Source organism: Buteo buteo, chromosome 29 (genome assembly GCF_964188355.1).
Source record: "Buteo buteo chromosome 29, bButBut1.hap1.1, whole genome shotgun sequence".
Classification (NCBI taxonomy): domain Eukaryota; kingdom Metazoa; phylum Chordata; class Aves; order Accipitriformes; family Accipitridae; genus Buteo; species Buteo buteo.
The window spans coordinates 5,642,069-5,655,271 of NC_134199.1; the positions used below are offsets into that span (position 1 = coordinate 5,642,069).

At 34.7% G+C, this 13,203-nt stretch overlaps 1 protein-coding gene across 13 annotated transcripts in view; it reads left to right on the forward strand.

Moving 5' to 3' along the window:
• Nucleotides 1-13,203, forward strand: part of RBFOX1 (RNA binding fox-1 homolog 1) — a 939,260-nt gene that overhangs the window by 921,020 nt on the left and 5,037 nt on the right. For 4 of the 13 annotated variants that reach the window (XM_075018329.1, XM_075018333.1, XM_075018331.1 and 1 more), the window contains one exon: nucleotides 1,829-1,881. The exons of the other annotated variants lie outside the window; for them this stretch is intronic. In XM_075018329.1, coding sequence (XP_074874430.1) covers nucleotides 1,829-1,881 — 53 coding nt within the window. The remainder of the gene's footprint in view (nucleotides 1-1,828; nucleotides 1,882-13,203) is intronic. 13 annotated transcript variants of the gene reach the window in all.

Sequence of the window (13,203 nt, forward strand, 5' to 3'; positions counted from 1 at the left end):
ATATAAAGAAAAGGAGTTTCTCAGCTAGGCACTTTAGAGGCAGTTTTTAAGAAAAGTGATCTTTTCATTTAGATGAGAGGGCAGTTTAACAACTGCATAGAAATGAATCAAGAGGATTTTCTGTAAAACAGTAGCTAGGAAGTCTGCATTGCTACTGGCTGAATCGCTTTTAGGCAAACATCTAACTGTTTCTATATAATTATCACAAGAGGTGATAATAAAAGAGGTGATAGCAGTAAATACAGTGACAAATTATATTGCCTATCAAATACAGAGTAGCTCTGTACTTACAATGTTAGATTTATCCCCCTTCATTTTTTTAAATTCACCTCTTTAGCGTTACATGCAAGGTAGATCTCACTAGCTTATGAAATTGCTGCAGATGACAAAATAAAGAGCAAAACTACCAATCTGCACATCCCACTAAAAATGAACGAATATACAGTTTGATCACTAAGTTAATGCATACAAAAAGGCAGGTGTTAGTATCTCTGAGATAGGGCAGAGGCAATGATCAGATACTACTTTTGATCTTAGTCAATCCTGTCCCTATAGTATGGATTACAGGTTCCTTGTTCTTTTTTTTTCCAAAAATGTGAACTTCTAAGTAACAAGGTTCACAGATTTCTAAACGACCATTTCAAATCTCTTTAAAACATTGGAGATGAAGTAATAGATTTTGTTCTCGTAGGGCTTAACTCTTCAAGGTTCTGTTACCCCTAAGAGATGTTTGCTCCCCAGCTGAAGAGTTTTCGGTAGGATCTTGAGAGTACTTAATGCTTGACAGAGCTTTTGTCATCTTGCAGAACGAAGTTGTCCAGGTAGTCCTTAGTACGAGCTAGAACTAGTTCCTCCTAGCTCCTCTTTGGTAGGCTCTTGCATTAAACCTGTGCAAAACATACAAACTCAGTTCTTCACCATGTCTAGCAGTGCAGGCTGGAGGAGCTACCTGCAACAGCACCCAAGTGTTAAAACTTCACCCAGGTTCTTTATTAATCCTGCACGACACAAAAAGAATTCAAGGAAGCTGTGTATATGCATATAAAAGAATCCTTTGATGTTAATCCTTAAACATGGTTTCCACTAACCCAAATCCTGTTTGCTTTGACTTTGGAAAGGACAAATCAGGATTGGTGCTGTAATGAAGTTTTCTGCATTTTGAAATATTAGTGTATTTAGCATTTCTCTTTTTATGTTACCTGGTTCAAAAAAGAATTTTGCAAGAGAAGGTTTATATTAAATTACTCATATCTCTAGTTTATTCTCCTAAGATTCTGCAAAAGACTTTTGTATGTATTTGGATGACAGTATATGAGAATATACGATGTCATTTTTTTAATAAATAGCAGAAAATTCATTTTCTGATTGCAATCATATTAGACATACAAAAAGCATAAGATTTTACTTTCAATATCCTCCTTTCAGATGCACGAAGTAAATTGCAATTATTTTTTTTTCAAAAAACGCTTTTTACATATTTTGCGGTAGTGCCCTTTAATATATATATTAGTATAAATATTGTTTTATTTTTATTAGACTTCATAAATATATTGACATATCTGTAACACTAAACATGAAGCTTCCAATGCAAGAGTTTGTACATAGTCCATATCCAAATGTCACCATTATTTCATTTAAAAGATCCCAGCATGTCTACCTCATGATCCTTATAAACTCTATAGTACTGAAATACGTCAACACTTTTTCTTGCTACATTCATTAAAATTAAGCACCCTTACCCTACCCCATCTGTAAACATCAAGTCAATTGGCAGCTAGCACATTTCCCAGTCAGCAAGCAGTATTGTGAATTTTATCTTCTCTTGCAGAAATCAATTCGTCTTCGTTGCAGCAGATGAAATTTCTTGTAACACCTCTGCAGGTAACAATCATTGATACTTCTTGATGCATCCATCCAGGTCTCAATATCCTTTTTCACATGCTGCATTTAATCGTAAGAGAAAGCATAGGAAAGTCCATAGTATAAATCTTTGGAAGAGTTTAATTAATTTATAGCTTCAGCCTAAAGGTTCTGCCATATAAAAGACATTAGGTTATTTTGCTGACTTTGGTGTTTTATTTCCAGTTTAAATATCATATGGCCTAGTAAGTAAGGATATGTTAAACCTTCTAATAAAAACTTACTGTGCAGTACAATCAAGACTGTGACTTTCAAAAAGCCAAACCAAACAGAACTGAGGAAAAGAGTAAAGACTTAGATGTATGTAGGACATTGTAAGTGCTATAGATGTAACAATTTTCTTTCCAACTCTTTGGGGGCAAATATTGCCCACAAGGGTACTGCAGACCCTAAAGCACTCACAAAGTCTATCCTATGGATGAGATAGTGGGAGAGAGGGTCTGCGTCTTCAGAGGATCGCTCTCTAGTAAGTAAAAAGTCTTAGCTGCTTTGCTAATATACCATCATGTTGTAAGCCATGGGTACAGAAGAATGAACAATGTTTTTAAAAGGTAATGGTAATTTATAAATATATTGAATATGTCAAGGGATTTTCTCTCTTTTAAGCAATAGAGTTTGAACAATCTTAGTCTTAATTCAGGTAAGGATGGTATTATGTCACTACATAAGAAATCAAAAGCTAAAATAAATAGTAACAGTGCCGGGACATATTCTGCCAATAACATTACGCAAAAAATCTACTGAGTTCATAGAAGCTGTTTGTATTGGAAGATGAAAGGGTATATAGTGTGATACAAAATGTTGGTTTTAAGAAGTGTTTATTTATAGAGTTTTACATGAGCAGAAATAAGTGAAAGGTGAAGAGTTTTCTGCTTATGCCATAGTGACCTACATAGAAACAAATAAAGAACGTTTATTTATGAAAAAGAAGATGACAGCTAAAGCCAAAATATGCTAAAATTGTAATAATCTGTATGCTAGCCATAGCATTTTTGGTGGTAATCTGAAAAGTTCTTCTGTAATAAAACCTGATGTAACATAGATTTTTCAAAGTCCTAAATCATTAAGAGAATACATTTTGAGAAGTCAACATTTGACACTTTCTTGATCTCACTAGACTTGGGTTTTGGCTTTCATTATTTTACTTGTGCTTCCTGCTCAGCTCCAGATTAGAGTGAGCTGTAGTAGGTAGGCTACTAATTTATATATCTAGGCCTTGCTAAGTAAGAATGATTATAATTATTTTAGCAATTTTTAAACTTGGACTTCTTGAGATAGACATGGGGTCTTTAATATTTTTCTTGTCCTGAAAAAAAAAGTCCTGTTTTGCTAAGTGAACCCTTCTAAGCATTAATTATTTCTCTATTAGAGACATTTTTTTCCCCTCAATTCAGGCACAATTTAAGTGTCCAAGACTATATGATATGTATTCCATATATCACTACTTTGGAATTCCAGTCAAAAATATAGTGCTCTTATTTATCAGTAAATTCAGTGGACTTTACACAGAAGGAAAAGCATCTCTGTGTACATTTATTAAAACTTTTCAGTTTACCAGTTGATTACTTCTGATTCAACAATAAGGTATTTTTGTTAGGTATGTTTTTGACCATATGCTAAACATATCTGTCATAGGTGACTGTAGGTGCCTTTTTTGTAATATGATCTGAAGGAGAAAGCTAATGAAAGCCTGTATCTGCTGTTTCTTGTATACCTAAGTTTTAGTCAGAAAATTTAAAGGACTTTTGGCTCATAAACAAATATTTCTCTGGCCCATATTCCTGTGGTACAAGTTGCCAAAGTTGCATTTGGTCTTTCAAAGCTGTAAGATGACTTCCAACTAATTTATTATCTGATGTTTTATGTTTTAATACGCGGAGCATATAGACAGATATATAGACTTTTAGAACCGAAGCTAACCTTCCTGTGGTTTTTCAGATGCATGCAAAACACCTACAGTACAAGTCTATAGTGCTTCTTTTAGTGCTTCTAAACTCAATTACAGTATTCAACTGTGTTTGTAAAATTGATATAAAGTGAAGATACTGATAATATGCTCAATGTTTGAAATGTGAGTATATGTATGTTTGTATTGTTTCCTTGTAAAGAAAGTGTGTGTTTGTAGGTTTCAAATAATAATATAACAAGTAAACTTTTGGTTGGAACTTTATCATCAAATGGAAATGGGATGTCTTGGGTGATTCTGCTGGTAATATTCACTCTTCTCTTCCTAATACTTTATCATTCCTGCCAGAGGATACTTAGCCCTCAGCCACATGATATCTTTTTTGACTTGGGGATAAAGTAATCTTGAATAAATAAATGTGTTAATGAATGGATAGTGTGTCCATACACACATTTCCATTTATGTATGTGTATCTGTTCTTGCATGCACAGTATATAAAGAAAACCTATTCAGGTATCTGACAGAGGGATCCTTCCATGGGAAATTTAAAAATATTTCACTCTTGACTGCATCCAGTGCATTCTGAGGCTAAAAATAATTACTCTTCAGAAGAGAAGTTTGTGCTTCTGGGATAGATCTTCTCTGGCAGGCATGATTAAAGAGTTTGCAAACAGACCTGAACTAGAACAGAGGTAGGGAAACTATCCAAAACCTCCTATCAGTTTGATGATGGAATTTTAACAAGGATCTCTGAAGACTTTGCTCTAGCAAATCTCTGACAATGGGTACATTAGGGGAGAATTAATTCTGAGGTTCCTGGCTGATGGGGGCAGGCAATGGGCATCTTGCCCTATCAGGCTCCTAATAAATCAGAATGAGACGCAGAATAAACCCATGGTTTATTTACATGCCGGTTACAGAACAATGTTAATTTTGAACCTCTAGCATTTTTTATGAATTTTTTAAATCAGTGCTCAATATATTTTTTTATTCTTTTAGGTTTTGTAAGATCAAAATTCATAGTTTGTAAAGAAAAAAAATTTTGTAGTGTCTTTTCCAAGTGCATTCTGGGATGTACCTGCATATTACATTTTATTTTAGGTAAATATGGGGCAGGATCATTATTCTGTATTTATACCACTTTTTCTTTCTTCTTCCAATTTTTAACTGTTATACAACTTCCATCTACAAACAAAAAAAATCCAGTGCAGTTGCATGCCTGGTATTATTTTTCTCCCAAATGTATATGCAGTTTATGATTTTGAAATAACAGAAAGGCAAGTGTATATATAAACCTGAATTTGGAATGAAGTGTAGTGGAAGTGGATATAACATCTGTCCAATTGTGACTGTATTTATTTACATATTTGAGCAGAATCATCTCCAGGAGGAGGGACTGTGTGTGTGTGCACGCACGTGCAAAAGAAATGCATTATAAAGCTTTGGAAGTTGACAGTCCTAGATTAATTTCTCCGTTTGGAGAAAGGTACAGTCTCCAAAACAGATTAAACATTCTGAAACATTTAATTTTATAACTCTAGGAAAAACATTTCATAAAAGCAGGCAGCTTAAAGAAGCAAACATTGGAATTTGTACTATTGAAGTAGTTTGAACAGAATATTGGCAATTTTTAACCAATGCAATTGCTCAATTTATTGCAATTTTCCTGTACACTGTCATTAACCTGTCAACACTAACACTACCACAAATTTAATTAATGAAACAATAGCAAATATGGAGATACTTACTTAAAAGCAGATTAATATTTGACAAAGTGCTTAGGATGGTTAAGGTGCCTGTTGTGGCATTACCTTTGCTGTGGTACAGAAACAAGCGTAGCTGGTCAAAATTTTGCCATACGTGCTTGCATACATCTCATTGACTTATTCACGTGTCTGGTAGGAGATATTGATCAGAATATACTCTTTCAAAGGAATTTCTGAGAAGTATATATAATCCAAACTGCTTTGGAAAAATGCAGTTTCAACCTTTTTGAATTACTGTGTAAAGATGTACATTCAATTGTGAGAGGTTCTTCCCTTTTAGTATTGCTGCCTATGGGTTTGACTTCATTTCATGAAGCAATTTGGGAAAATAACCATTTTCTATGAGATGCTTTTATTATTATGTTATGCTTTTCCACTAATCAGATAAAATAAAAAATGAAGATGAAGGAGCATCTGTGATGTCTTTGTGCTAGTATTTATTTAAGGCTGTACTGCTTTTCCCTGTGAAAAATAGCAGATACTGAAGTTTTTGCTCTGGAAAGACTAGGAAATGTTGTACTAATGCACAGTATTAAACTTCTTCTATAAATTCAAGTGTCCTTTATGTTGGCAGTTTAAACTTGCGTTTACTGCTGCTGTAAATAGTTGCTTATATGGAATTCCATTTGTTACAGCTTTTACTGCTCTTGGTAGTTGTGTGGTAAAGATGTTCAGCTATTGGATCAGTTGATAAAAATCAGTAAACGCTTTGATTATCCTCTGTTCGTCTTTCATGAAGTTTGATTAATTCCTTTTTCTCACCCAGTGAAAACACTGGCAGCCCTTTTTGGCATCTTTGTCATTATCTCTTTGACAGCTTGCCTTCCCTGTGCTTACAGTTCTAGGTCAGTTCGCATGACTAGTCAAATGTGACAACATGACAAGATTAAGTAAAGCTGAGGTTTTGTGATTTGTAAATGGAGGATTTGCAATGTGACGCTCCTTTGATAACAGAAATAGTGAATAATCTGTGTTTGCCCTCAACAAGTGCGTATAAGCATGTGTGCATCTCCTGTACTGTTTTTTTAATGGAGCAACCTGATTTTTTTTTCTCTGATAGACTGAAAATAGTATGCATGAAAGGTGGTTTGTGTGTGTGCATGTATGTATGGTTATATACAAGTACCTTAAATAAACAAGGATTCAGTTTTAATATCTGGAGATTATCATATTAAATTTAAAATATTAAACAAAAAATAATATGATTGCACACTATAGACCTTTACACACAAGCACAAATGACTGCTTTAAAATTTAATAAACAAAGTACCCAGTATATTTATTATTGAACTAGATAAGAATTTATTCAAGGTTTATTACACCAAAATATAACAGCAATAGTAATAGGAAAATGCTTTACAGGTCAAAGAAATACTTGGTTTTTATTGTAATACAGCTGGGTTTAGGTATCACCTGATGGCAAGCCTCAGTTGGCCCAGTGGCTTTATTTAATGAAGTTTATCTGAAGTCTAACTTTCCTGGATAGAGATTATACAGAAAAGTGTTCTTGCTAGCATAGAATTATGTTAGATTTTTAACTAGGCATCGAGCGAAATCCCCACACTTGTGTAAATCCAGACAGCAAGACTGAAACTTGAGAGAAAGGTCTTAAGTTGAGGTCCGTTCCATAGCAGTTATTCAGCATCACCTCAGGGGAAAGTCACCTGTGCTGCTGTTTGTTGCACTTCCATATTTCTGCAAAATAATCCATATCAATCATGTTTGTTTAAAAGTTTAACAAGGTGGCAGCTCAACTTTGGATGGCTGTAAATGTCTAGCAAACTTCAAAAGAAGCTACAGGTTGGCATGCAGAAATAAAAATTAAAATCAGCTCTAAGCATCAATAACCAAAATTTCTGCAAAACGTGCCCATCAGTTAGTATGAAAATTAACTGGCCAAATTCAGATGTGACATAAATAAGTAAACAGTCAAGAATTTGAAATTCGTCTCTGCATATAGAAAATTCTGAATAAGCTTCTCAAGTTTCTTCTTGCTCCAACCTGCAGGAAAAATAAAGACTGCTTTTAATATTTCATCAATGATGTATTTATGAAGATCCCTTCATGGAAATCTTTTATTATTGCCCTATCCCTATGGTAGACACTGGTCAAGTTTCTTCATCTCTGTGAAAACCTAGGAATGTTAATACTATACTCGTAGGAAATCCTTCATGGCTTTTAAGGTATACAGGGGTTCAGCACTGCAGTATACCTTGAAATTTCACTGTTTCATTGTGCTGTCTGTCTCTACTACACCTTCCCAATTCTTTCTCTGCTCCACATCACAAATCTGTAAAGTCTTATCAGTCATGGAAGAGGAAGATGATATGCAACAAAGTATTTTATGGTCCTCCCTTGTAGAATGATCTTAGCGTTTGATATTGTGCATTTAAAACTTTGCATAGAGAATTTTAGCATTCTTTACAATGAAGGAAAATGGCTGGAAACTGTTTTTATCAGCAGAATTCAGTCATTTTCCTTGGTCTTAAGTAAAAACTTAGGATAGACATCTTTCCTTATTGCCTTCTGAGATATATAGAGGGACTCATTGCTCATTCAGGTGACTGAAATGCCTAAAATTGCTTGGTGTTAATGTCCAAAATGAAATAAATTGATTGGTTGCACATGCTTTGAACACCATAAGCAGACACCATCCTACCATAGTAAAGAATTTCAGGTTGAAGGGCTACCACTGCTGCACAGTGTTGACCCACTGAGGTTACGATACTGCTCAGCAATGTGGTGTGTAAGGAAGGCGCATACGAAGGAGCTCTGCTGCTTGTGTCCACTCTGCCTTGGTATCATCGTAGTTGTGTGACCAAGAGAAAGAGCAAGATGGTAGTTACTGGAATTATTTATCTGGATAAGGCAAGGTAACCCTTGCTTTCCTTGTATTCCATCCAATTCTTTACTAAAATCTTCACCTCTTTGTCCAAAATTTTATTGCAATTCTGCACTAAGATCTGGCAGAGGAGAAATGCAGCTTGCCCTTTCCGTGCCACCTGCCAACAGCAAGAGGCTCATCCTGCAGTAGTGCCTGTTGCCCGGGTGAACAAGCAGGGCCGGAGTCCCAAAGCACTCTGCACCGTACCTTCTCGTACCGAGCCGAGTCTCACTCATTCAGTTGCTTTTTTGTGAAATTTAGTGATAATTGTCAGTACAAGAATTTCAGTCCTTTAAGGTTATTCTGGTTGAAGACTCAACACATATGGGTCTGAAGAAGAAGCAATTTTATTACTTGATTGTTCAATTATAATCAAAGCTAGTGAAGAATGGATAATATTGTGGAAAAGTTAGAAGTATGAGCTTGCCAGCGATACATACACTTTGCTTGTAATATGGGAAGTAATGGGGGATTAGATCAGAGTTAGATTTAGCTGACGTAATACCAGATTTTTAACTTTTCTTTTTATAGTTCTTAAACAGATTCATCACTTTCTATAGTTCTTCTAGTGATATGTAGACTCTAACAAATGAGGGGAAATGATAATGATCAGTAAAATATGTGCATCAAATTCCTGAAAAATAAAAATCACATTTAAAATTCTCCTTCTATAGTTCTCAAATCACTTGAGGAAACTGTGTTAACTTGGTTCATGTTTTATACTGTGAATTTTTCCTTATTAATGCTGTTATTAAACACTATAGTACATATATTATTAAGGAGCTTCCAAATGTCTCCAGTATCAGAGCTCCACTGTCTGTCCTAGGTGTGTATGGAAATACAGCCATAGTGCCAAAGAACTCAAACCCCTAAAATGGTAATTACAAGTAGAGAAGCATATACTTTCCCTATTTTTAGAGACTTCAGCAATACCTACGACTGATGAATTAAAAAGAGAGCTTCAGTTTCAAAGGCCCTACTAAAATAAATCTCACAATCAATTACCATTTTGAATTCTCTTTTTTTTTATCTGTACAGTGCACAACAACTTGTCCTTTTAAGTAGTATTTTAGCAATTTTAAACCCTGCACTGAAAATGATTGAAGAAATTGAGATATAGCATGAGTAAGAAGAACATACCATATACTGAGCTTTTAGTGGATAGCTTACAGCTACATGTACAGATGTTAGCATGGCTACACTGGGTTTTTTCCTCAGTTTTTTCCCAGTAAGTTGTTAGTCCACCTACTTATAGAACCAGTGCCAGTATGGTACAAGATGCCAGCAAGTGTTATTTTTTTTCCTGTTATAACCTGAATACTTTTTCTAGATATACTGGAAAAGAGTGGAACTTACCTTGTTCTAATTAGCAATGCATCAAAATTTTTCATCAGATATGTTCTTAGACAAGAATTTGAGAGTGCACTTATTGGTTTTGATACATTGGTTTAACATTCTGTAAAATACACAGATAATCGCATTGACTATTAATTTATTCAAAATACTTTTCCATTTGCATGTCCTAAATTTTAGTAAATTGTTTACCTAGAATGATTATTTCCAGTGTAAATTATCACAAAGTATTTAAATGCCACTAATTTTAATGAGAAATAAGCATGCTGGCATAATAGTGAATAAATGAACCAATGACTATGTGACTGTACTAGCTTACTGATTTTCAGTGTGACAATATAGTTTAAATCCTTCTTACTATTTTCAGCATGGAAATCAGAATCTATTCTGCTAACCTTCTGAGCTTCTAAATTTGGTGTCATGCAAGGGCGTGTTTAAAAATTAGCATTTAAAAAGAAACCCACTTGCTTTAAGTTTAAGCTGACACTGTTCCTTTCCTCTGTGGAAATGAAATTTATTAATCATAATAAAACCATCATATTCTGAAGGTAGAGGTCACCCTGAGGAGAAAAAAAAGTCTATTCATCACAGAGGAATTTCAATGCGTTTTTCTCCCAGATAATATCTGAGCATGTATTCTCTCCCCTTTGGAAATATATTCTTCCGTGTTTGTGCTTACATATGTCAAGTGTATTTAGGAGGGTGCAAGAATGAGAATTTTTCAATTGAATTTTATATACTTTATTTTCTTTTACAGAAGATTTGGAAGAATGCTTTTTACATTTTATTTTATTTTATGTTTACATTGCACACATTCATTCAAGTGGAATTTCAATATCCTGTAAAAGAAAAGGAAGAAGTGTTTCTTATTTTAACAGGAATATAGGCATTTGCTAGTTCTGAAATACCATTTTTTTATGTTAATAACACAGTACAAACTTCACCGTTATCATAATATAAATGTAAAACATTCTTTTTAAGGAACAAGGATTAACTTAGGTCATACTTCACGTTAGGACTACTTCACAACTCTTTCGTTTTAAGGAAGAAACATGGTTTATGCAGTAGGATGAAAAAAGTCATGTAAAGCACTGACAATGAGTTATTACTACTTTGGCAAAAGAGTAATAAAAATGTACTCAGAAGTAAATACTGGGTTGAAACAGTAATTTTTTCTTTCTTTTGAAATTGCTTAATTGTTTGTTTAGCCATATTTTCCTCTTAGTTGTCCAGATTTCTGTAAAATATTTCTATAATACTGTTAGCAACATGTTTTATTACATCAGTGTTGTAAACTTGCTAGTTACTTCAGTAGTTGGGTTAAATACAGTAATAATTTAGTAAAGCCTGAGCACTATGTATTCAGGCTTGTATCTTCCTTACAAGTGGTCCTTGCATTTAGGCCACTTAATCCCCTGCCATGGGTGACCTATTAGACTTTCAGTTTTGTGGGGCACTGTGACATAGTCAAGGATCCTGCAGGAATGGGACGCAGTATGGAGTCAAAATGCAGCCCTACTGCAGGAAATGGATCACAGCAGTGGCACAAAAAACTCACAAAGACCCAGCGTAGTTAATAGTTTACACGAGGCCAAAACTAATGGAATTCTTACAGATCTAAATTTACAGTCCTTGCTCAGTATTGCAGTAATACCAGTTAATTGGAAAAAACCAAAAAAATTTGAAAATATACTGATTCCCATTGCTTTAAAAATAATAGCCATGACATTAAAGCATGTATAATATTAGTACATGTAATTCTTCCTCCATGTTACTAGGGACATGAGGGAAATTTATAGTGCTGGAAACAAGTCTAGCTTTAAATTAGTCATTTTCCCTTTCTAGATGTTTTCTTAGTGTTTGAATGAAATTTGGCTTGAGAAAATTAAAATTATAATGATGTTTAAAATGGATTCTCAGACTTATAAAATGGGCATACAGAGGAAAGTAAGATGTCCTCTTCACTTCAATGTAGATGAAGAAGACATAAGAGATTCTGTTATGGCTACTATCAAAGCTAAGTATCTTAAATCTCTAAATATTATAATGTTTGCATCCTAATGCGGAGGGTTACCAAGGCTGAGGTTTATGGAAGTTCTTCCAACCAAAGAGGCTGCAGAGTATGGGGTCAGTGTCAAATCTGCTCAAAGAACTCTAATGCCCCCTTTCCAACTCAAAAGATCACCAAGTGTCATTTATCCAACATAGGCTGGTGTGAGCTATTGTTCCTTCCATTTTTCTTCAGGGGGAACTGCCTCGTTTCTTTGCTGTTAACTGCATTGGATAATGCCCAAAGATAGATATTCCTGGATAACAAGTATTTAAATGGAATTGATATATAAATTTAATCCTTCACTCATCAATATATTGGATGTAAAAGAGGAACTAATAGGTTTTCTACAAGTCTTTTACACGTTTTTTCTGAGTTTAAGACCATGTCTTAAAGAAGGTGGTTGCACAACACGCTGCTTCCCCTGAATGTTCATGTATACCTTTGATAGGTGTGAGGACTTCTCTGCCCAAATCTAAAGTAAACATAGCTGTGGGGTTGAGATATGGAGCCCACATTCATGAACTTGTGGTACTTTCATAGCTTTAATGGATTAACTCCTTTTTTAATGTATTATCCCTTAATAGAAAGTTGAATTTATTAAGTAAACGAGACAGTACAACTGAAGGCATTCAGCTGCTATGGTTGTACTTTGTAGTAAAACATCCAGATTTTGCCATAGAATACTTTATAAGAACATAGGTACACTTTACATTTGCTCAAAATACCAGACTCTGTTGCTGGAAAAAAATGGCTTATTCACTATACCGAATATCAACCAATGTACACTTTGAAGTTTGTACTTACTGAACTTTTTTCTACTTTTTTTTTTTTTCATCAAGATGTGTGGTTATATAACCTTGGAAAAGGAAAAGCATATAACATCTGCAAATCTGTGACCCTAGGCTTGGTCAGAGAGTAAGAGACATTTATGTAAAATCTCTGCCTTTTCAGTCCTGAACCCTTTTGCCTTTAGGTAGCACAGGTGTCCCGGGAGGTGGTTTACTTGGATTTCCATACAAAATGAATCCCTCATATTCTTGCAAATGTTGGCTCAGTGAAATGGAGAATTAAAGCCTATCTTGTCTATGATAATTACTGCTCCTTCCTTGAAGGTATCACTGGGTGGGTAGGTAGGAATGTCTAGTTCAGATAATTTGGACCTCTTCTCTACCTCACATCCAGGACCCACAGTAGTGGGTGGCGGAGGATTGCATATGCCATGGAAACATTCCTTTCTCAGCTTTCCCTCAGCTGATTTTCTAGGAATCGGCTGATCAGATTCCACTTGTGGAGGAGCAAATACATGATAATAAAATAGGAC